The sequence below is a fragment of the Pocillopora damicornis genome, chromosome 10 (genome assembly GCF_964200805.1).
Source record: "Pocillopora damicornis chromosome 10, jaPocDami1.2, whole genome shotgun sequence".
NCBI classification, from domain to species: Eukaryota; Metazoa; Cnidaria; class Anthozoa; order Scleractinia; family Pocilloporidae; genus Pocillopora; species Pocillopora damicornis.
This window is the reverse complement of record NC_142679.1, coordinates 9644891-9666237: the sequence shown is the minus strand read 5'-3', so window position 1 is coordinate 9666237 and position 21347 is coordinate 9644891. Positions and strand designations below refer to the sequence as shown.

General features: G+C 35.2%; 2 protein-coding genes and 1 pseudogene across 14 annotated transcripts in view; 1 reads left to right on the top strand and 2 right to left on the bottom strand.

Moving 5' to 3' along the window:
• Positions 1 to 711: 711 nt before the first annotated feature.
• On the bottom strand, positions 712 to 10267 carry LOC113673651 (mitochondrial import receptor subunit TOM22 homolog). Of its 2 annotated transcripts, XM_027190066.2 has the most exons (4): positions 10081 to 10173; positions 7163 to 7211; positions 5345 to 5593; positions 712 to 1946 (listed from the first exon to the last, which is right to left on the bottom strand). In XM_027190066.2, the coding sequence occupies exons 2-4, from the start codon at positions 7163 to 7165 to the stop codon at positions 1866 to 1868; spliced, it is 333 nt and encodes a 110-aa protein (XP_027045867.1). In that variant the 5' UTR covers positions 7166 to 7211; positions 10081 to 10173; the 3' UTR covers positions 712 to 1865. The 2 variants fall into 2 exon arrangements, with proteins under 2 accessions (XP_027045867.1, XP_027045865.1); XM_027190064.2 differs by lacking the exon at positions 7163 to 7211 and having other exon boundaries at positions 10081 to 10267.
• A 6-nt stretch (positions 10268 to 10273) lies between these two features.
• LOC113673640 (DNA-dependent protein kinase catalytic subunit) overlaps positions 10274 to 21347 on the top strand; it is a 159094-nt gene continuing 148020 nt past the window's right edge. For all 12 annotated transcript variants that reach the window (XR_016180295.1, XR_016180294.1, XR_016180297.1 and 9 more), the window contains exons 1-3: positions 10274 to 10466; positions 12968 to 13044; positions 16878 to 16970. Coding sequence is in view for 6 of the 12 variants with exons in the window: in XM_089184351.1 (XP_089040477.1) it covers positions 10325 to 10466; positions 12968 to 13044; positions 16878 to 16970 (312 nt within the window). In the remaining 6 variants the exon portion in view is untranslated. The remainder of the gene's footprint in view (positions 10467 to 12967; positions 13045 to 16877; positions 16971 to 21347) is intronic.
• On the bottom strand, positions 19719 to 20753 carry LOC149038834 (uncharacterized; annotated as a pseudogene).

The following is a 21347-nucleotide window of genomic DNA, read 5'->3' as shown; positions in this document are numbered from 1 at the left end:
CGTCAGCACCTAAAAACAAAGATTTGCCCCCAAGTGGAAGAAAAAAGTGATTTGCTCAGTCACCCCCACCTCAAAAATCTAATGGTCCGTCCCTAAGGTACCTTTTACATAAATCCAAAATAAGTTTCGTTCAAGAACGAAATGAATTTCATACTGCGTTTACATACAAGATAACTTAGCCTGTAAAAACAAGTATTTATGTCCTTTGCTGTCTTTTTCTATGCTTCCCTCGCTCTTAAAGAGGACTCATACAGACGCAAGTGTCGTACCGCGTTTACATTATTCAGGTACAAAAGGTCGTCCGGAATGAGTGTTTCGTTCTGGAATGGAAACCCCTATAAACTCATTCAGAAATTACTCGTTCTGGATAAATTTTACTATGGTATCATCCTCTCTTAAGCTACTTACTTATACCATCAGAAGTATTTCAATCAAAACACGTTTCTCTCAACAATTAATATGAGCAAAGACACTCTTGGAGTCAGTAACTAAATCAAGTCAAGTGGCTTGCCTTGTCAGTGTTTTAGTTTTTAGAAACTTACCACAATAACCTGTCCCCCATGAGTGTCCATAAGATATTGGGTCAACCTGAATGTCTTAAACAAGGTGGGTTACCTGGTTTTTGAAATTTACTGGAAATACAAGGTGTCAAACCAGTTATAGTAGATAGCTAGCTTTGCATTACCCATGCAGCTGTTATCCGTCAGATAATACGGCTACAATGTGGTACCTTTATTTTTCAAACAATAAGTAAAACACAGCCAACACTGTATGTCACAAATTCATGTAAAAGCTCTAAAAATGACACAGGTCAGATGTAAGTCCTTAATAAAGACAAACTTGTAGTTTACAATGAAGAGTTGAAAGCAAGTGCAATAATAGCTTAGACGAGAGAGAATAACTTCCTAGCATAATTTCACACAAAAAATGCAAGTGATCAAGGGGTAGTATAAAATAATTCCTTACCAGATCACGCAGTAAAAATTTATGGCAGGTAAGTAAACATAAATTGAAGGATGATTTGTGGATAGCCTACATGCAGCTGTACCCGCCTTATTTTCACTACTGCTCATTAATAAGTAGTGTTCATAACTGTGAAGATCACCTCCATATTAGTTTCTTTATCTGCAGTTCACATATTTTCATATATTTACAGTCTGAAAATTTGTGGTAGTTGCCTTGGTTTGCTGACCTCTTAATTTGGTGTGAGGGTGTTTCTAAAAATTTATTCAAGTCAAAGAGGCATGGTTTTTATAAACAAAAATGAATACATCACACATGCAGAGCAGTCAAGGAAAGCTAATCTTTGAATTTATTGGAAAAATTCATTCAGAAAAAGGAAAATTGTACACCATGAATAAGCACCTCTGAGCTTAAGCACTGGTTTGACACACACTTACAGTGAAACATTTACTACATTTTGTAGGCAGATCCCAAAACAGGTGAATGGGAGTAATTGCTAAATCTTTCCTCTCAATTTTTTTAGCTGTAAATTAACCGATGTTCAGTAGATGCTGATTATAAAAAGGAGATTAACAAAGATACTGGGCCCAGTGGCTCTACAAAGCAGACAACTATGGATCTGAGCTACATCTTAGGTCTGTTTAAGTTTACAATGACTAAATGCTATTCTTTCCACCACAGGATTGTTCAGATTTGTAAGGTTGCTGATTAGTCACTATGAACTCTTTGGGGGTTAAGAATAAACTGCCATTAAGCAATGCCTTAATTCCATCTAAGGTAACATCCTCAAAAAAAATTTCACTTAGGCATGTTTTCCAGAAAGTTGTGTAGCATTCTAAAAATGGTATTTACTGTACAATCTTGATTGCCATAATCCTGACCACTTTTTCCCCAAATCCTAATTAGTTTCTCTGAGGCTGTAAAGCAGGGTAACCATGAGGGAGTCCAGATCCAGGACCTGTACTGCCAGGACCAAGAAGAATCTGGATAGTAATAAGAAAAAAATGAGAAACACTTGCCTAATTATGCACTTTAGAGAGGGAAGAATAATTTCATAAACAAACTGTGATAAATACATGTACCAAAAAATCTACTTAACAGCATTGCCTATCATTGTGTGGAGTTAGTAGCAGCTTCTGGAAAACAAAAGTCCTCAGAAAGGAGATGTGGGTACAGGCTGAGTTTCTTGAACATGTTGAATTGAAATTTGAGTGAACATGTTCTTGCTTAACTTGAAATCAATTTATTGTAGTACTTGTTATTCAATGGAATGGAATGGGAAAAAGATTGATTCCCTTTGGAACATAACATCTACTTGTTGTTTAAATCAATAGACAATGTTCTACCAATCCTACACGTATATAACGTTACTGTTAAACGTTGCAAAGAATTCAAAATGTTAAAAAAAAAAAAAAGAAAAGGAAAGTAAAATTGAATTACGGTCAACACGCCGACGCCGACGCCAACTCGCAGATGTATAAAATCGAGTAGAGACATTGGCGAGTTGGTCCTCAATCCAATACAACTTGTTAGAGGTTAAACATACAGAAAAGTAAACGATATTTAGTAAAAAACATTGGCAAACATTGGTGAACATCAAACAGAAGCTCAAACATTGGTTAACATTGGTGAACATAACCGATGACTATAACAGCTTCAGACGCGAACGAGTTATTGTGCGATAACAACACCTTAAAGACTCATCATGTCAATGGCTCAGATTTTTAAAAAAAACTTGGCTTTCTAGACAAGATCTTTAGTAAAAAGCAATTCTTTTTATTTGCAACAAAGTTTATAAGGATCTTAAGGCGAATAAAGCGAAGTAAACCTCACCAAAGACTCTAACAGCTTCAGACGCCAACGAGTTATTGTATGGCAACAACACCGTAAAGACTCGTCATGTCAATCGCTCAGATTTCCTAAACAAAACTTGGCTTTCTAGACAAGATCTTTAGTAAAAAGCAATTCTTTTCATTTGAAACAAAGTTTATAAGGATCTCAAGGCGAATAAAGCGAAGTAAACATCGCCAATGAACAAAATTGGCTGTAGACGCGAATGAGTTGTGTGACAACAACACCGTAAAGACTCATCATGTCAATCGCTCAGATTTTTTAAAGAAAACTTGGCTTTCTAGACAAGATCTTTAGTAAAAAGCAATTCTTTTTATTTGCAACAAAGTTTATAAGGATCTCAAGGCGAATAAAGCAAAGTAAACATCGCCAATGACTATATCTGCTTCAGACGCGAACGAGATAGCTCGTTCTCGTCTTAAGCTGTTATAGTCATTGATGATGTTCCCCAATGTTCACCAATGTTTAATCTTCTTCTTCACCAGTGTTTTTTTTACTAAATATCGTTTACTTTTCTGTATGTTTAACTTCTAATAAGTTGTACTGGATTGAGGACCAACTCGCCGACGTCTCCACTCGATTTTATATGTCGGCGAGTTGGACCGTCGGCAAATTAACTGGATACTGAAAAATTAAATTATTTAGTGCTTATCCGCTAAATGGAATGTGTCTAGCCAATGGTTTCAGTCGTGGTTTTAGCATAGAAGAGTATTTTTTTAAAAGAACATTTATTTAACAAATGACACAAAACCCTTCACAAGGTTGACACCCCTCTTTTTTGCACGGATCTATGCACATATATACTGGAACCTGAATTCACCAAACTAAAAGAAACATCATCCTTTTTACACACTATTGGACTAATAACTGATAAGGCCTTGGAAAAACCTAGAATCTATCGTTTCAGCGAATCCTGCTTGCCTGTCAGGCAACTTGTAATAACAACATGGTAGCCTGATGAGAATTTTCATTACCCTTGGACTATTAGACAGCATTTTTGTTGCATACTGTTGAGTCTTTAAGTTTAAAAACGCTTACTCCAAATATGTAAATTTTTGCTAGAGTCAAGGTGAAAATCTCCAGCTTCTCCTGATATTTAATGAATGATTTTCTGACCTATGGCAATCATGACAAGCCATATACTAGAATTTCCATTTGTGTATCATATTCGTTTCACTGTTCTTAAAGGTTACTTTCAACTAAATTTGGTCAAAATTTGCAAAATTTTATTTTTAACTCTTTAGTTAGAAGAATCAAATATTTGTTTAATTTGCTGCAAGAAAAAAATATGAAATCCCACCGAATCTCAAAACCAAAAGAGTCTTTGATGAACAAGACAATAGTAAGTCTTTCTCTAACCGAGAGGAAAAAAAAATTGTTGATAATGTTGACCAGATTTTGTTGTGATTAAACATAACCAAATAAACATGGTATGTAGATTTGTCAGATTTTGATGAAACCTGGCCATTATATTTGTCCCAAGCATAATGTCCCAAGCATAATGAAACCCTAAATATCTTCTAAAGTCCAAGTTAAAAATAGATTATCTCAGGAAAAAATTGGAACTGCGAAGAGGCTCACACATCTTATCTGTCTTGGGATAAACTTCATTTTGTTTGAATGTCTTATTGGATGTTCAAGTAAATTAGCCAGAATGTTCCTCAGGTATTAATGCACCAAAGTATGTGAATCTTATACAAAATTCATAATATTTCTCTTGTGATGTCCTGAAACATAACTTTAACATAACTTTAACATAACTTTTCTTTATAACTGAAATATTTTCTATTGTCCAACTTCAAAATAGATTTCTTAGGAACCAATCAAAGTATTGATCTTGCACACTTAACTAGCCTATTATCTGCTGAGTGATACTCTCTTGTTTGTTTGAAGGTCTGTGCTAAAGCAGAGGCTGATAATTCAGTAGAGCAAACAGCTTTTGTTTTGTGTTTAAAGGCTTGTGCGTGCCCACCAAAGGGTACCTATTTTGTTGACAGTAACCTCCTTGTTAGCACTGTAATGCTATTATCTTTGTTTACAAGGTTTTCTCTCAATCTAACTTCTAAGTCCTCTGACTGAAAAGTGCCACAGGATTGTTCTAGTCCATAGGAATGTTTCAATTGATGTTCAATCCCACTGATTATTTCCATAAGATAATAAAACTAAGTCGTGAGCTCCAACTGTTTGCACAGCTTGCATTTCAAATAAGATTGCTGACAATTTTTTTAAGATTCACTGTTCCAGATTTGAGCCTTAACTCAAAATTTTGGTAATACAACAATGTTAAATAAAGACAGTGAGAATCAGTTTGTTAAATCAAAATTGCATGTTTGAGATTAAATAAGTGAGAACTTCATTCATGTAACTTCTGCAAAAGCTACTGAAACATAAGATGAGTTACTTAGATACTCAATAGCATCATGATTTATTTAACAATGTCATCATCTAAGAGCACAAGTGCTTGTTCAAAATACACACATGGTTACTGGATTCTTACAGCTGGTAACCACAAAATGGTTTTTTAACTCACTTGTCTTTGCTGTTGAAGTTGTGCTTCTTCTGTTTGAACTCTTTCTACCTCAAAAATAACTGGCAAGGCAAGTACAACAAATGATGTACTCATAATCCAAAGCGATTTCCCTGTGAAGTTGTAGAGCCACCTAGCACCAATAGCCACACCTCTTGCTGCATTTCTGGAGCCTTGACGCACAGATTCTGGAAACATCTCTGTCAAGCCTATAAGTCTCTCTATCAGAGTTTCATCAACATCATCAAGATTCTAAAATGAAAAAAAATTTAATTTCAGGTTACTGTAAAAAAAGTCTGGTTAAAATTTACAAAACTTCATTTTTTTGCTCTTCATTTGGAGAAAGCAGTTACTGTAAAGAGAGCCAGATATGGCCAAAAGAGTGTCTCAGAGGAACTTGTACTGAAGAGTGCAAGGTGTCATAATGGGAAAGGCTTCCAGCAGAGTGTGGATAATCCGCAATCTCAATTTTGCATATTCTGTTTACATTGCCTCTTGCACTACACAACAAAATGAAATTTCTGACATATTTCACAACAAAACAAGTATTCATCAAGAAATAAGTCTTTATCAAACAGCCAAAATGAGAAAAGTGGCAGGAGAGCCGAGCCGAGCCGAGCCAAAGAAATCAAAGTAAAGTTTTTCTTTTAACTTGCTCTTCCTTCTGTTTTTCTCAATGAAGTTTGGATTTTGGTTGCTCCATTGTATATTAGTTTTTCCCATTTTGTAAAATGATTTTCCCTGCAAATTTCAAATTCTTTTTTTTCCAATACTTGCCAGGGGGTTCAAAGTTGCATTTCATTGATCAGCAACAGTATTGACACATGCATGTGAAAAAATTCAAGGTTAGTTTTTATGTGAGTAACTTCTTTTTAAACAAATTAATAGGATATATATGTGGATTTAAAATATTCTCATGAAAATTGACCAGAATGTTCCTCAGGTATTAACCCACCAAAATGTTATTCCTACTGTGATGCTTCGCAGTGTGATAAGAACTGAAACGTTTACCATTGCCCAACTTTAAAGTAGATTTTCTCAGGAACTAACAAAAATATTGAAAAAGCCTCCCACCCTTTCTTGGCCCTTTATTTGCTGAGTGATATCTTTCTATTTGTTTGGAGGTCTGCAGTAATGCAGAGGCAGAAATTCAGTGAAGCAAACACTGTCAGTTTTAAGTATAGAGGCTGGCACACCCACCAAAACCAAAAAGTTTTTGCTATGTTTATAATATGTACTTTATAAACTTTACAGTGATGTATAGATTTTTTATGATTTTTAATGGTTTCTGATCAAGTAGCACACAAAGAATGATTTTTCTGTAGGGTACCATATTCTGTTAACAGTAACCTTAAGCACTCAAAAATCCTTTTAAACCTTCATGAAGGAGGCAATTTCTCATTGTATAACATTGATGAGAGGCCTCGTGCATAACTTGACCCCACAAGGAAAAATGATCATCTCATTGGTAAATGTTGGATGTGAAATGGTAAACTGCAACTGAGTTCAATAGTATTTATTGGCTACAGTGTATGTACAATCTTGTACCAGCCATTTGCAAACAGAACATCAGTTTTCACTGACTTTCCATGTTAGAACAGAACCATTTAGGCTTTGATGTTATTTCAATTTACAATTCTCCAAGTTAAAAGAAAATGATGTCAAGATGTGCTGTCATGCAACTTCCCACCAAGCTACAATGTGGATGATTTTAAAAGAATGTATGAATTGCTGAGTGGAGTGCAATTAAGTTGGAATCATTCCTACAACTTCAAAATGGAGTAAGTGTGTAGTGGATGTTTGAACATGAGGTTTGATTACCATTTATTACATCCATGTGCTGCATTCCAAGCTGCCACCATTTTGGTTACTATGCAAGTAAAAGATGTACATTTTGCATTAGGCAATTAAAATTTTGATAACAGTTGCCAATTGGCGACCAAAAAAATAAAGAGGGAGACTTGAAAAAATCATTGATCCTTGTTTGAATTATCAATTGCTAATGTGCTAGTGTTTCTCTTTTTCTCTCCCACTGTTTTGTGAGTTCCAGATACCCAGTAAGCTAAAAAAAGGGTGATAATGTCAAACTGATTTTGTTGAGATAATCCTCATTTAATATTACATAGAGTATTGAAGTCCAACAATCAACTATGCAGTACAAAGTATGGTGTCTAACTATAAGTGATTCAGGATGTTATTTACAATATGGAAGGTTTTAATAGCAATAGTTTAGCTCACCCCAAATGAGAGAGGTTTCTCAGCTGGCAATCAATCAAAATAGTATTAATCTGGTCTCAGCAAATTTATTCAAAATTGTTTCTACTACCAGACATTAGAGCTCCTTCATCCTTTTTCTCTTGACCATTATTACAATATTTGAATTGGTAAGCAAGTGAACATATCAATTTGACAAATAGAAGGATTGCAAGCACATTAGTTTTTTTGGTGTTTTTTTTTAAGGGGGAGGGAGTGACCTAAAATTCTTAACAGCAATCATTGTACAATTGAAGGTAGTTAAAAGGCAACTTTTAAAAAAAATGAGTTTGGAGCCCTGATGCAGAAATGATACAGTTGTATCACTCAAATACAACTCTCAGTCAGTAGCAAGATTTTGTTGTCCAGTAACTGTTTTCTTTGTTTCTAAGTGGAATCAGAAATGCCTTTTTGTGTCCAAAAAGAAAATTTTGAGACCTTGTGTCAAAATTTATTGCTGTATTAATTCAAGACAGGTTAGGGACAGTGGGTTGCCAAATTTTCCATGAAAGTGGGTTTCTTTGTCTTTCACTTTCCTCCAATTTGACCTGTTACTTCAAGAGAGCTTTGAAATCCGATTGGTTGTTTTCTCTTAGTGTTTCTCTCTCATTAAGTGTGAAAGATGTGATTAAGAGAAAAAGATAATACAATTAAAAAAAAAAAATTTGTCATTTCGCATTAACATTAAATTTGTACTTGTTTTTGAATCCCAAACCCTCCACTATAAGCCGAACCCTGTTTTTTGTGAAAAAAATCTCTCAAATTTTTGTGTCAAATACTGAAAAAAACGCTTGGCTGATAGGTGAAGAAATACAGTAGGTATATAATTAAGAAGGCTTATACTGAGCAATCTTGTATTCTGTTTTAAGCTGTCCTCATATCAATTGAATCAACTTCTTCAGTGTAATTAATTGGAATTTGTATTAAAGATGTACTTGGTGACTCACAAAGGTGTTGCTGTGCCCATGGGCAGAGATAGCAAAATTCGGACCATGCTAAGAACCACTGAGATTGCAAAATTCATTACCCTGCCCTCTGAGAAAAAGATTTATATTTTAAAAATTACTGATTTTTATTTTTACTAGTTTTGTTTCATAAATGACAGTAGGCCAATTAGATCGCATGGATCACCAACAATTTTATTAATAGTTATCTTTTGGACAGGTAGGTTGAAAAGGGATACCAAGTAACTGACGTTTGCATTTTGGCAAAAGAAAAAGAACATTCCCTCTTAAAAGACTCCAATGAAAAGTATTGTTCAATGGAGAGCAAAAAAAAACAACTTCTGATTTATCTGAAATAAACTGGAAAATGACATTTCATCTAAGAAAGTCTAGTCCATAGTGACAAGTAAACACATAATTATATCAAGAAAATAAGGTTTGAACACAAGATGTAATTCATGGAGAGCTTTTAAAAGCAAAGAAACAGTCATTTCTCATCACAGTTAATGCAGAAAGTTAATATACCTTGCTAACCTTTTCAACCTTTGCCAGTAGAGCGATCACAATGTTAAATCAAGATTATCGATCAAATATATTTTATGCAAATGCTAAATGGAATTATTAGCTTTATCAGAAAAACAAGCCCTTGCAAGACAAACACATTACCGATAATTTTGTGCTAGGCCTTTAGCTGATAGTGTGTGTGTTGTGAAGTAGTGATTTGCAAAACACTTTTAAACTTCTGTATGGTTGAAAAATTCCCTAGAGACCTTTCTAGCTCCAACAGATCATACCAATAAAGTCCTCACAAAGGACATGAACCATTACACTGGGTAGATGAGCTCACAATTCTTTGTTAATGAAATCTTTGGTGTGTATCAATGTTGGGTTGATTCTATCACAACATATTGCAGTACCCTAATTTCATGGCACAATTGGCATAAGGAATGACACTCTGCCGCTGTGATTGATGCAAGCATACCCCAATGCTATGATCTGATTGGTATGAGATACACACCCAAATGTAGCAATCTGATTGGTGCGAGGAACATACCACTTGCTAACATAGTTATTTTTGATGATTTTAGATAAATGAAATTCATATTTGCACTGTGGTGAAGAGTATGGGCCTGAATTTTTTTCAGGTCCTATTTTCAACTACTCGTTTCAGTAGTGTTCTCAGCTGCGAGGATCTCTTAATTTCATAGTTATTTTTCGTTGTAAAAAAAATCAATGTATGTGATGAACTAAAAAATAAACCCTAGCTGACACAGATTGACATATTACTGACTTCATTGACTGAAAAAATGAATACCAGAATTTTACCTTGAAATTTTATTTTTGATTGGAATATACCGTGAGTTGACCGTCAATTTAGAGGTTGATCGAAGATGAAATATGCTTTCATACGAGGAGAAACATGTTTTGGCATATTTAACACTTTAGAAGCTAAGACATGGACCAACCCGAATTCAAAAAGGGGATAAACTTCTCAAATTCGGCAGAGCGAATCTGCAACGGGGCGTTTAACTACACTTTTACCTCATCATCAAAGCCAATAACCTCGGGCATCTTCAAAACTTCCACGAAGTGTTGCACGAAGGATTGCACGAGGACTCAAATCGCAGCCTGGCCTCGTTAAAGTTCCGAGTTAAATCTGGGACTGGCTAAGAGAGGGGCGAGCGTCCGGGTCATTTTGACTTCTTGTTAGCTGAATAATCATACCGCTGACAAGGGGGCAAATTTACCCTGGGCTCGATATTGCTACGCAAGGCTCATCTTTAAAATGGCTGACATAGTGAACCGCTATCTCACACATCTACATTCTTTGTCCTCATCGGATGTACCTCAGCGTGGTTTAGACGCAAGTAATACTGTAGTAGATCTCCGCAGTTTTTGCTTGGAGAACGTATCCGGCAAGGAAGAAGGTACATGTACAATAAGGGTGCACCAAAGCGTCAAATAAAGTAAATTATGACCAAAATTATGATAAAAATAAGTAACGACTCTCTCTACAAATCACATCGGTAGATTTAAGTAATGAGGTCTTCAAGTTGAGGAGTATTTGATTGCTGCGATGAATTCCCCATTTGCGTTGCTAATTTCTGCCTCCAATGATATTTGATACTCTCGAACTGCATAGTACCGGAAGCTGGCCATGATAATTATGCTGTAAGTTTGGTCACTGGGTTCATCCAGTTTGACTCTTACAGTTCGCTTCGTAGTTTGACATCATAGCTGTCGTATCCCACTGTATAAATTGGGGAGTGTTAGTCATGCTCCAGTTTGAATTCATTTTGCTAAAACTGTGGAAAACAAGGTAATTTAGTTTTATTAACTGAGTTGATAACGTAAATTTGCCACCTTAAAGAGTTTTAAAAGCTGATGTTTCGAGCCCCTTGTCATAGCCAATGGAGGAATTGTGAATTGTCATACACACATCCCACTTTCCTCCGTTTGCTCTGTGGTTGTTCCTATGCTCAAGTTTGAATTGGAAAGGAGCAGGGTAAACCAGGATTGACCAGAATTGAACAAAGAATATCACTCCATAGCTTTTTCTTTTTTTGTAAGGCTAAGCATGGTTAATTGTTATATTTTGCAAAATGAGCAATTTTCTTCCTCAGTACATGTAAGGATCCAACTTGGGTTTGGTGGGACATGGGATGATGATTAAAATTGAGGAGGGTTGTGGGATATGGGAAATTTCAGAGGCGGGATGTGGGATGAAAATAGTAAGGTGGGACTGAGATACGCTCAGTTTCAAAGGCGGGATAGGGGATAGGACAAGTATAAGTGGGATCATAATTTAGCTTAAGTTACAAGTCAAACAACCTCAGAGACATTGAAAAATATTTATTTGCTGTATAAATGGGCTTAATTAATGCTCCTGTGTAAATTGGGGTTGACTTGCCTAATTGACTCAGTTTACTTTATATTTGTTAAAATTGTTAATAGTCCTACACAGCTCCATAGTATCTTATAATTTTGCTCTCACAGGTATTCCTTTGAATGAATGCCTCTTTCTGTATGATAGTATTGGTTCTTTGATGATTCCTCTTTGCAATGGTCATTGCTGTATTAAATGACACTTACTCATAAGCATTTTTTTAAGGTTTGAAACTGTTGGATAGTATTGTGTTACAAAGGGCAAGATTCGATTGCTTGTTTTTCCCTGTTAGAGGAGGGTCTGTGTAATTTACATCCTTCAAATTTCACCTCTGCCTCTCTCTGCCAGTTGTGTTTTGAGAAATTTTTTTTGAAGAGTTTTTCCTGAGGAGTCATAATGCTCTGCCTTTAGCAAAGCATTTTGCTCCCAGTGGGTAACATGTTGTGTAGAACAAGTACTGGAATGTCTCTGTTGGTTTGAGGGGGGTTTTTTTTTTATCGAGAACTGACTCCCTGTTGAATCTTTCCTCCTTATATAAAGTCATGTCTTAGAAAGTAGCTTCGGAAACAGATATTTCAGCCATAAATTTGATTGTTGGGTGGTATTTATTTGCTTAAGTTTGTTCAATAAACTGGTTGACAGCATCTCTGTTGGTGTGCAGTAGAGAGATTGTATTGTCAATATTACAACAAATGAGCAGTTTCTTAGCACTTCTATCAAAGATTTGTGTTGCAATTTTTGCCATGAAGATGCTTGTGAAAGCTATTGTCTTTTCAGTCACCATGGTGGTTCCATGTGTTTGCAAGTAATTTTGTTCCTTGAATTGGAAGTTTTTTTGTCTCACCTATTAAGACTAAAAACACACTGAGGAACAACTGTTTTCCTTTTGAAGCTGGCTAAATATACCTTTAAAAAGTATTTGCCTTTCTCCATAATCATGATTTTCTCCGATTAACCCATCAGTTTTAATAAGGCTGTGAACTATTAAGCAACCTGGCTTTAACCCAGTAGGATCAGGATGGAATGAAAAATAGTAGCAGGCTGTGGGAATTGAAAAGTCCATTTTGGACCCTCCAAAGTGGAGGTTACTTGAAGCAGTTATTGTCCTATGTAAACTAAAATTAAGGAAAATTAATCAATAAATGATAAATGGAGAAAGAGTGATTCCAGTTGTTATGATGGTAACAAATTGACACTCCGAGATTGGAACTGCCAATAAACAGAACCTTGAAAATGCAAATTGGAGGGAATATAATTCGACTTCAGTAATATTGTTGAAAATATCATGTCTTGATTTGTCTAATACTTTAAAAGAGGTTGTTCTGAAGAATCAAACCATTGCATTATAGGGTGCAGTTTTAGATTTTACTGTAAGAACTTGTTATAATTATTTGGATGCAATGTTCAAGGATGGCTAGAAGCTATTTGGAACTGAAATTGACTCATAGAGCAAACCTGTCAGAGATGGAATCGAAAATATATAATATACATTCATCATTAATAATTATTTATTCTGATTTTTTTAATTGAATTTATTTGCAGCTTATTGTTCTTCACTTTTATTCAGTGGTGAGACAAGCATAGTTAACTTTTTGAGGAAAGCCATCACTTTGGATGAGGTATGTTCTATTTGTGGAGGTCTCAAAAATGAAGTGAATTTAGTAGGTGAACATTATATTTCCTGCTAGGTACAACCTACTTGGGTAGGAAGTGAACTAAAAGCTCTAATGGTTATTCAGCTATGGAAATAATTTCTATACTTGATTTATTTCTTGGTTCAAATAAATCCAAACTTAGAGAAATGGGGTTTATCCAATCATTTAAAATTGAAAAATTACTTAAAATTAAACTTGTGATTAGCAGAACCAGACTTTGTTTGTACTACTGAATTTGAATTTTGGTTATTGAGAAACAATTCTTGTCTGAACAAGAGCAAGACTGAATTCAAACTATGGAAAGGTAGACAGACCTGGAGAAATAAATAAACTTGACTTGACCTTTGAATAGGCAACATCAAGATAATTTAGTAGATTCAAAAATTTACTCTTTGGTTTTGGAATAAACAGACATGTGAGAGTGCACATGAGTAAGACCTGATTATCACATGTACATAACCAACTTGGATTGCTGAGTATGGCCTGGAATTGGACAATTTGATAAACCAGTGAAACTGGAATCACACAAAGGCACAGACCTGTATCTTCTTCACTTCACTATCTTGCCATTTTTTTTAACAGCACTATCAATTTTAAGGACAGGGCTTGGTAATTATTAGGGATCTACTTTTGCATGGCCAATTATTATGCAAGCATAAGGCCATTAAATTAAAAAATAAATTTGGGGTTGTTGCACAATATTCTGAGATAGAGAGGTTTGAAATGTGAAAAAAGTGCTGACATTGCATTTTTAAAAAAGTAAAGGAAAATAAAATTTCCTGATAATGGGGCCAAAAAAATTCCCAAGTCAGCAAGTCTTAGAAGCAATGGAACAAGCTTTCTAGTCAACAACACTGCTATTCTCTGAAGGGATGTGAATTATGAAATGAAGTGAAAACCATACTCTCCAACTTCAATTGAGGCATAGCAACTATTTTCCTCTTGTTTTTTTATGGGGAAAATTGTCCACTAAATTTTCTTTTTCAGTTTTAACCAAAGGTGGCATAATTAAACTTACTGGAACTGTAAATTATAGGGGTGAAAATCCCTTTCACTGTAATTGTTTGTTCATATAATCATTGCTGGAGATATATTGTTTTTCCACCCACACATAAGCATGCAAGACCATGGCATGATGTGCAACCAGTGTGTGCAATGGCAGTAGTGATCTTTTTGCATCATGTCTTACAGATATTTAACTCTCAAAATGTCTTTTTATACATGGTTAGGTGTAAAGTTACTTAGATAACCATGTTTAAAAGTGTGCTTGCACATGGTTGCCGCAGGTTAAGGAAATAAAATTTTATTTTTATTACAGATGCACTCCACTAGATTACAAATAGACAATAAATGAAATGAAATTTATCACTAAAATAAAGAAACGTTGTGGATAAGAAGACAACCAAAAGTGCTGAGGCACCATGCTAGGGATGTCCCACCAATTAAGGTGTAAGAGCATTAACAAATATAAAAAGAGAAGTTCTAATCAACTGTAATAAAATTTAAAGCATTCATTTTAAAAGCTGCAATACCATTTGATTCTCTAATATGATTAGGTAAACTATTTCATTCATTAACTATTTGGTTAAAAAAGCTATATATGAAATAAAACCATTAGTTCTACTAAAATTTAGAGCAAGGTCCTGTGTGTCATTTTTCTTCAAGTTATAATTTATAAATTTCTTATCCTTACAAAATAGGAGCTTATTTGAAATATCTATATCATACTGTCCATTAATTACATTGAACAAAAATGTATCATCTTTTATGAATCTCCTACTGGGTAATGATTGCAATTTTAACTGAGATAATCTAGTGCTATAATCATCATCAGACTTAGTAATCCAACTGGTGGCTCTTTGCTGTTATGTTTTATGTGTGGGTTCCAAGTTTCACATGCATATTCTGGTAAGGGTCTCACAAGAGTACAGTAAAGTGTTTTCATAGTTACTGTATCAATGTCATTTATGTCCCTACAAGTCCTTTTAACCAGCCCTAAAACCCAATTAGCCTTTAGTAGTTATTTTATCCACCTGTTGGTGGAAAAAAAATTTCTTCAAGGTCAAGGAAAATTCAGGAAATTTAGCAGTGAGTTGGGGGAAATTTATATCTTTAAAGAAAGTCAGAGAAAGGAGAATCTCCTAGACACTTATCTTAGATGGATCTGAAGAGTCTCTTAGAGCATCACTGACTTTGATGGAAGCCTTTGGCAAAATATCTGGCCTTAGGCTTAGGGTATCACCGAAGGAAAGAAATCAGTGTTTTCTTAATTTTCTAAAATTTATAAAGAATAAGGATCTATCAACTTTGTAAATTTTTATATCTTTTTCACTTTAGGAGATGTAAGTAAAAAATGCTCTGAGAGTAGAATGGAGGGTGTGAGATTGATGACTGCATGTCAAATCCTTATTGTTGTTTGGGCAAAAGGAAAATTTATTTCTTCACAGTTTGCACTGGAGCAGAAATATTGTTCACTGATAGTGATAGGGGTTCCTACTAGATTTCAGAGATTCAGAGGCCACTGACCAGACCTAAAGATCTAAAATACTTTTTTTTGCATGATGAATTTATCACAATCTTTTTTACTATCAGTCATGAACATTAATTTTGGTACCAGTTACTTTTCAAGCTCAGCTTGGTCAATTAATCAGTTTGTTTTAAATTTTAATTTATTTGCATTCTTTTCAGCTGAAGTGCTTGTGGAAGAAACCTCTGAATTTTGAATTGTCATTCTTTTTGTTGGTGACTGACCCAGTTGGGAATGTGTTTGTCAATATTTTGTGTGCATTACATCCGTGGTTAACTAAATAGATTGAAAAGTTGGGCATGTGAAATGAACAGTTTTGATTTGTAGCAAAAGTTCCGCATTATAAAAGCTTCTCTGTTTAAGGGATGTTTGCTCAAAAAGCCTTCTGTGTTCAAATTTCTGCATGGAACTTACACTCTAACTTTTGAGGAAGGCTTGCAAAAACAAAATTTACACTTTTCATTAATTTTGTAACACACTTTTGCACAATAATGTAGAGGAAGTTAGATAGCTAATAGAATATAGATTACATTGGAAAATATATTGTAAATTCCAATTACAATAAATGTCCTCACTAACCAAAAATTAGATATGCTGGGTGTAAATGAATGTATACTGGAATGTGACTGCAACACAAACTGTCACATTTTTGTTGGAATTCTTTGCTTTCAGGGCACTGCTAATACTGTTAAAAATGGTCACGACTCAAATAACCCAACCAATTGAAATGCCCCCACTACTTCAAATGATTCCATATCTAGAAATTACCCAATTGACATAAATGACACTCAGGTTGCTTGAGTAGCTCAAATATAAAACCATGATTCAACTGATACATACACTATAACCCAACCCAATAATATGACCTAGCTACCCTGCATGCAAATTATCTTAGTGACACTAATGACCCAAATGACACCAAAAAACCTGACTGGCTCAAAGGGCCTAAATGATACAAATGATAATCCAACTGGTTACTACTATGTGTTAAAAGATCATGGATTAAACCAAAAAATTTTGGTGAGAATTGCTTTCAAATTACAATGTTCGTGACTCTACTTGCTTAAAAGAACGATACAGGTTGTGTACTGCTTTCTGTCTAATCTTTATAAATCAGTTTACCACTACATACTCAGGATGTATAAGGCTTTATTACACTTCATTATTAAAAAACATATCACAGAGTAATAGAATTAAGAACGTCAATGCTTTCTACATAGGTTATGTCTTGCACTTAATCTGAACACTCAACTTTCTTTTCACATTTTAGTTTCAAGATGCCAAGATAGAGCTTTTGAAGTTCCTTCAATCATATGTGATGAAGATGGGAAAGAAAATTAATCCCTATGTTGTGGAAATTAAGGTAATGTTAATCATTTGGTAGGGAACAGAGGCATAGAGACACTGCTGTAAAGTAGAGCCAAACATAGCAACCAACAGAAAGTAGTAATGAATTTTCACAAGTATTAATGTAAGTACTCAATCTTCAGCAGTATTGTTTTCATTTTAATGAGGCACAAGGACAATGGCTTAAATGAGAAGCTCTTTTTGGTCATCTGTGCTTTTGTGTATTCTTGGTTTTTGCATATGTGTCAGCAAATGTGGGAATGGTTGCTATGCACCATCTTTGTCCCCCTCAAGTGTAAACGAATATGGCATGAGTGTGTATGTTTGAAATGGTTCTCTGTATGGTAGTCAGTTGCTAGTGAAAAAGTAGTAAACACAAGGTACCTTTCAGCAAAATACCAGAGATAATTACAAACCAAGGCAATGAGTGGAATGAATTGATGAAGTAGAGAAGAGATCTGTGGATTTTGGCAATTAGTTGAGATGATACCAATGAGATGAACATTCTAGAAAGTTAGCATGTTAGTAGCCGTCAATTGGTTTCAGAGAAACACACAGCTACATGGGACAGACACTTGGTTCCAATGTTAAACCTGGGTAGAAAAGAAGATGTAGCAAAGGAGCAGAAAGGACTAAGACAGGAAAGGAAGGGCTGAAAGATTAAAGCAATGCAGGAAATGCACCATAGAGCAACAAGAAGTCGAAGCTGCCAAGAGACACAAGCATCTTAATCTAAGTGGGGATTGTGTCATTGATATTTACTTCACCAAGACCACCACAAATACCTTCATATGTGAGGTTGACAGGATAGAAATGGAGCCATCAGAGCCCTCTTGTAGCACCATTGGCAGACCACACTATGTGTTCATGATTAATAATTTTTGACATGAGTTGAACAAAATCATTTGGCAACAAGGTGATCATGGTTATTGACTGCCTTCAGATTTTTAGTGAGATTCTGACAAACTTGCTTGCAAGAGCACAGACATTTAGTGCATAATAAACATCTTAACATCATAAAAATACTAATCAGCATCACTTCTCAAGGATCTGTTTCATTTGTGTCTGAAGCATGGGGATAGAACCTCTGAGAAGTTTCTGACAGGAAACTGTGGGTTTCTAAATAAACTTTCACCAGGAGACATGGTTATGGCAAACAGGGGCTTTACCATTAGTGAAATTGTGGGATTGGAACAGGCTCAACTTGCTACTCCAGCTTTCACTGAGGGAGGTTACAGCTGGACCCAGTGGATGACAGGAGGACCCAGGAAATTGCCAGTGAGCTCATTCAAGTAGAAAGAGTGATTAGACTGAGGTGACACAAATATTCAATTTTAGAGGATACCCTACAAACAGACTTTCTCAAGTGTGACTCCAATAGACAACCAGAGTCTCAAGTTCCAATAATTGAACATGTTGCAAGGGTTTGCTATGCTCTTATGAATTTATGCCCTCCACTAGAACCCTGTAATAAGGTTTCTCTTCAATGGTCATCATTTATAGAGGTACAGATGACATATGTTGTTTACTGTATTTACTATACAATTTAAATTTTCTAGTTTTCATAAGAAAAATTATCATTGTATAAGGTTTTATCCAATAACATTCTCCTATTATGGTTGTGGAGAGAAAAACTTGATATTACTCATGGAAGTCATGCATTGCATTCACAACCTTCAGATTATTCACTCACCTTAATGGTAAAGAGCTTATAGTTAATTCTGGAGATCAGTGTACCCTACAAATTTTTCATGAATGAAAAATCTGTAATGTGCTTTGACTCCAGACTCACTAACTGTAGGCTCGTCACCATTGAGGACACAGACAATGAGTATACACAGTTTCAAAATACAAAATATGTTTCAAAATTTAAAATATCAAATTTTTATATCCATACCTAACCTCATCTAAATTTGGATGAGGTTGGGGTTTTATTACCCATGAAACTTATCAGAGTTTGCCCAATTATCAGTTTTACAGGATAGTTAAAAAAAAATCAGAAACATGCTCATTTTGTTTGTCCTGGAGGCAGGGTGCTAACTTTCAGATGCATTTTAGGAGTGGCAAAAGTTACATGCATAGGATCTGTTCCAAAAACTAGAGAGATGACTAAGGCAATTGCAAATACACCACAGTCACTACTATTGGTCTGTTGCTGAACTGGAGGAAATTGAAGTTCTCCCAAACCTCCACCAAGCTAGTCATCTGTGTGGTCCTCAATATCTTTACTTATAACGTCGCGAAATAAACTGTCATAGAGGTGTACCTTCCCAGGAAAACATCCTGTAGAACAAATGCAGACCTAGTTTATTGCTAAGACTGCTTAGTCTGTTTTAGAATTTTTTGGCATTCTTTTCAGCCCCAAACAACCAAAGTGGAAAGAGTGTCCATTTCTACAAGCAGTACTATGACACTCCAGAAGTCTGTCATTTGGTGTTGGCTAAGTACAACAGATGCAAATGCTGCTGCACATCATGATGGCCTAGACTTCTGCAGATGGTAGCTTGCCTTTGGTTGACCTTCTGTTACATTTAAAATGTGGTAATTTACTGCAATGTGGGCAGTACCATGTTTTCATTGTTAGCACTTTACTGCAAAACAAACATGTGATATGGAGCTTTCTAGAAGTGCCGTCTGCATTACTACTGGACACCACATGTTCACAGTCCTGGCCTCTGCAAAAGCAAATACCACCATCACTGGGAGTACACGAGTGGTTTTCTCACGTCCTTAGTATAACATCTCCCCAGAATTTCCAGCAAAATACAAGTTTTCCAGAAAGCTTCAAGTCATGGTAAGACTGTGCTTGAGTGCTGTAGATCAGGATAAATTCTTCCACTCAAACTGTTTGGCAAATGGGTCAATTAAATTTAGCACCACAGCTTTTGTATCACAGTAATTGAGTGCTTCATAAAATATATTTATTTGTTCGGTGGAAGTCAGCTGCAATTTTCTGGTACTAAGTTGATTTCCATGATTAGTCACTGTGTTTTGAGAAAGGGAGTCAGTTTTTCTGTCAAGGTTTTCTTTAAGCTCCTTATCCAATGTAAAATCAATATCTGTAACCCCTTTATACAATATTTCATTAACATAAATTGGAAGGATCCACAAGCTTTTAACTGGTGTGCATGCATGCCATCTTTCCATTGATACGAGCCCAGCATTCGATGTAAATTATGGCCCTGGTGACAGGTAAGCATGATTCTGTGAGCCCAGCTTTACAGGCTAACCGATGTACAGAGAGTATCATTTATTCAGCTAGTTAAAATCCATACATTTGTAAGTGGACCATTCATTTCCTGTGAATGTCACACTTTACCTAAAACAAAATACTTTCTGGAAATTTTCTTTCCTCTCACCAGAGTCACAAAACCTGATACAACTTGATTATATGCTGCTAAAGTCCTATAGTTCTTGAACTGTTCATGCATGTAGAAACTTGTCTGCAGTATGAGGTAGCTAAACAAATCAGACTGCAGGACTGGTGGCAAACATTTGGGATGGAACTACTTGCATGGGATATCAAGTGTGTCGCCACCAACTACAGAAATCTTCTGAAGGTCTTGCGGTTTTATGTGGTTGTCAAAGATGTTGGGTACTCAGAAAGTACAGAAATCTTCCTGCTAAGTTTCCCAGTTTCATCTCTTTTATTTTCTTGTGATAAATCCATGTAGAATTCACAAAGCAGCTTTAAGAGTACAAAAACTGTACAGATACAGCTAAGCCTTACCATAAATTTTATACTTTGAGGGGTGTAAATATGGTCGACATCCATAGCTGGAAAGACCTCTGACATCATGTGAAAACCAAGATGACATGTATAAGAAGCAAACCAAGATGTTAATAGTTCAGTGTAGTTGTAATTTTCTACTCCTTAATTTTACATCCATGGAATATTTTATACAGCCAAACCTTGGTTATCTGGACTTCAATCTGGACTTCAATCTGGACTTGGTTTTCTAGTCCTATTTTTTATGAATATGAACAAGAATTATTTTCTTATTAATTATTGATCACATTTGCAATCTGTAACTCATGAAACTCATGTTGGAACTGAATTTGTTCTGCTTTCCAAACTGTTGAATGTTTTAGGAAGTGTTTAGTATAGATTGAAAGACAAAACAATTTTGACCCTTTTTCACTGATGTAGCATCAAAGAATGATAGAATTAGTGACATACACATGCTACAACAGCTTGAAACAAACTAATTTTGACAATTGTTAATAGTGATGCACAATGATTTTACAATGTAGAACTGCTTAGATTTTAGAAGGAAATTTCAGTGCCTTGTGATACCATGATCAATTTTTATAATTTCATTTAATAACACAAAACTTAAAACTACATGATTTTAACATTTACAGTATTTACCATATCATTTACATCTTTTGC

What these genes read in the sequence shown, in the direction of transcription:
- LOC113673651 (XM_027190064.2), bottom strand. Translation starts at nt 10,110, where the DNA reads ATGCCCGAGGTTATTGGCTTTGATGATGAG. An exon ending in TTATTGGCTTTGATGATGAG is followed by an intron (nt 5,594 to 10,080) that starts GTAAAAGTGTAG and finishes TTTTCATTTTAG; the next exon opens with AATCTTGATGATGTTGATGA. An exon ending in AACTTCAACAGCAAAGACAA is followed by an intron (nt 1,947 to 5,344) that starts GTGAGTTAAAAA and finishes ATTACTATCCAG; the next exon opens with ATTCTTCTTGGTCCTGGCAG.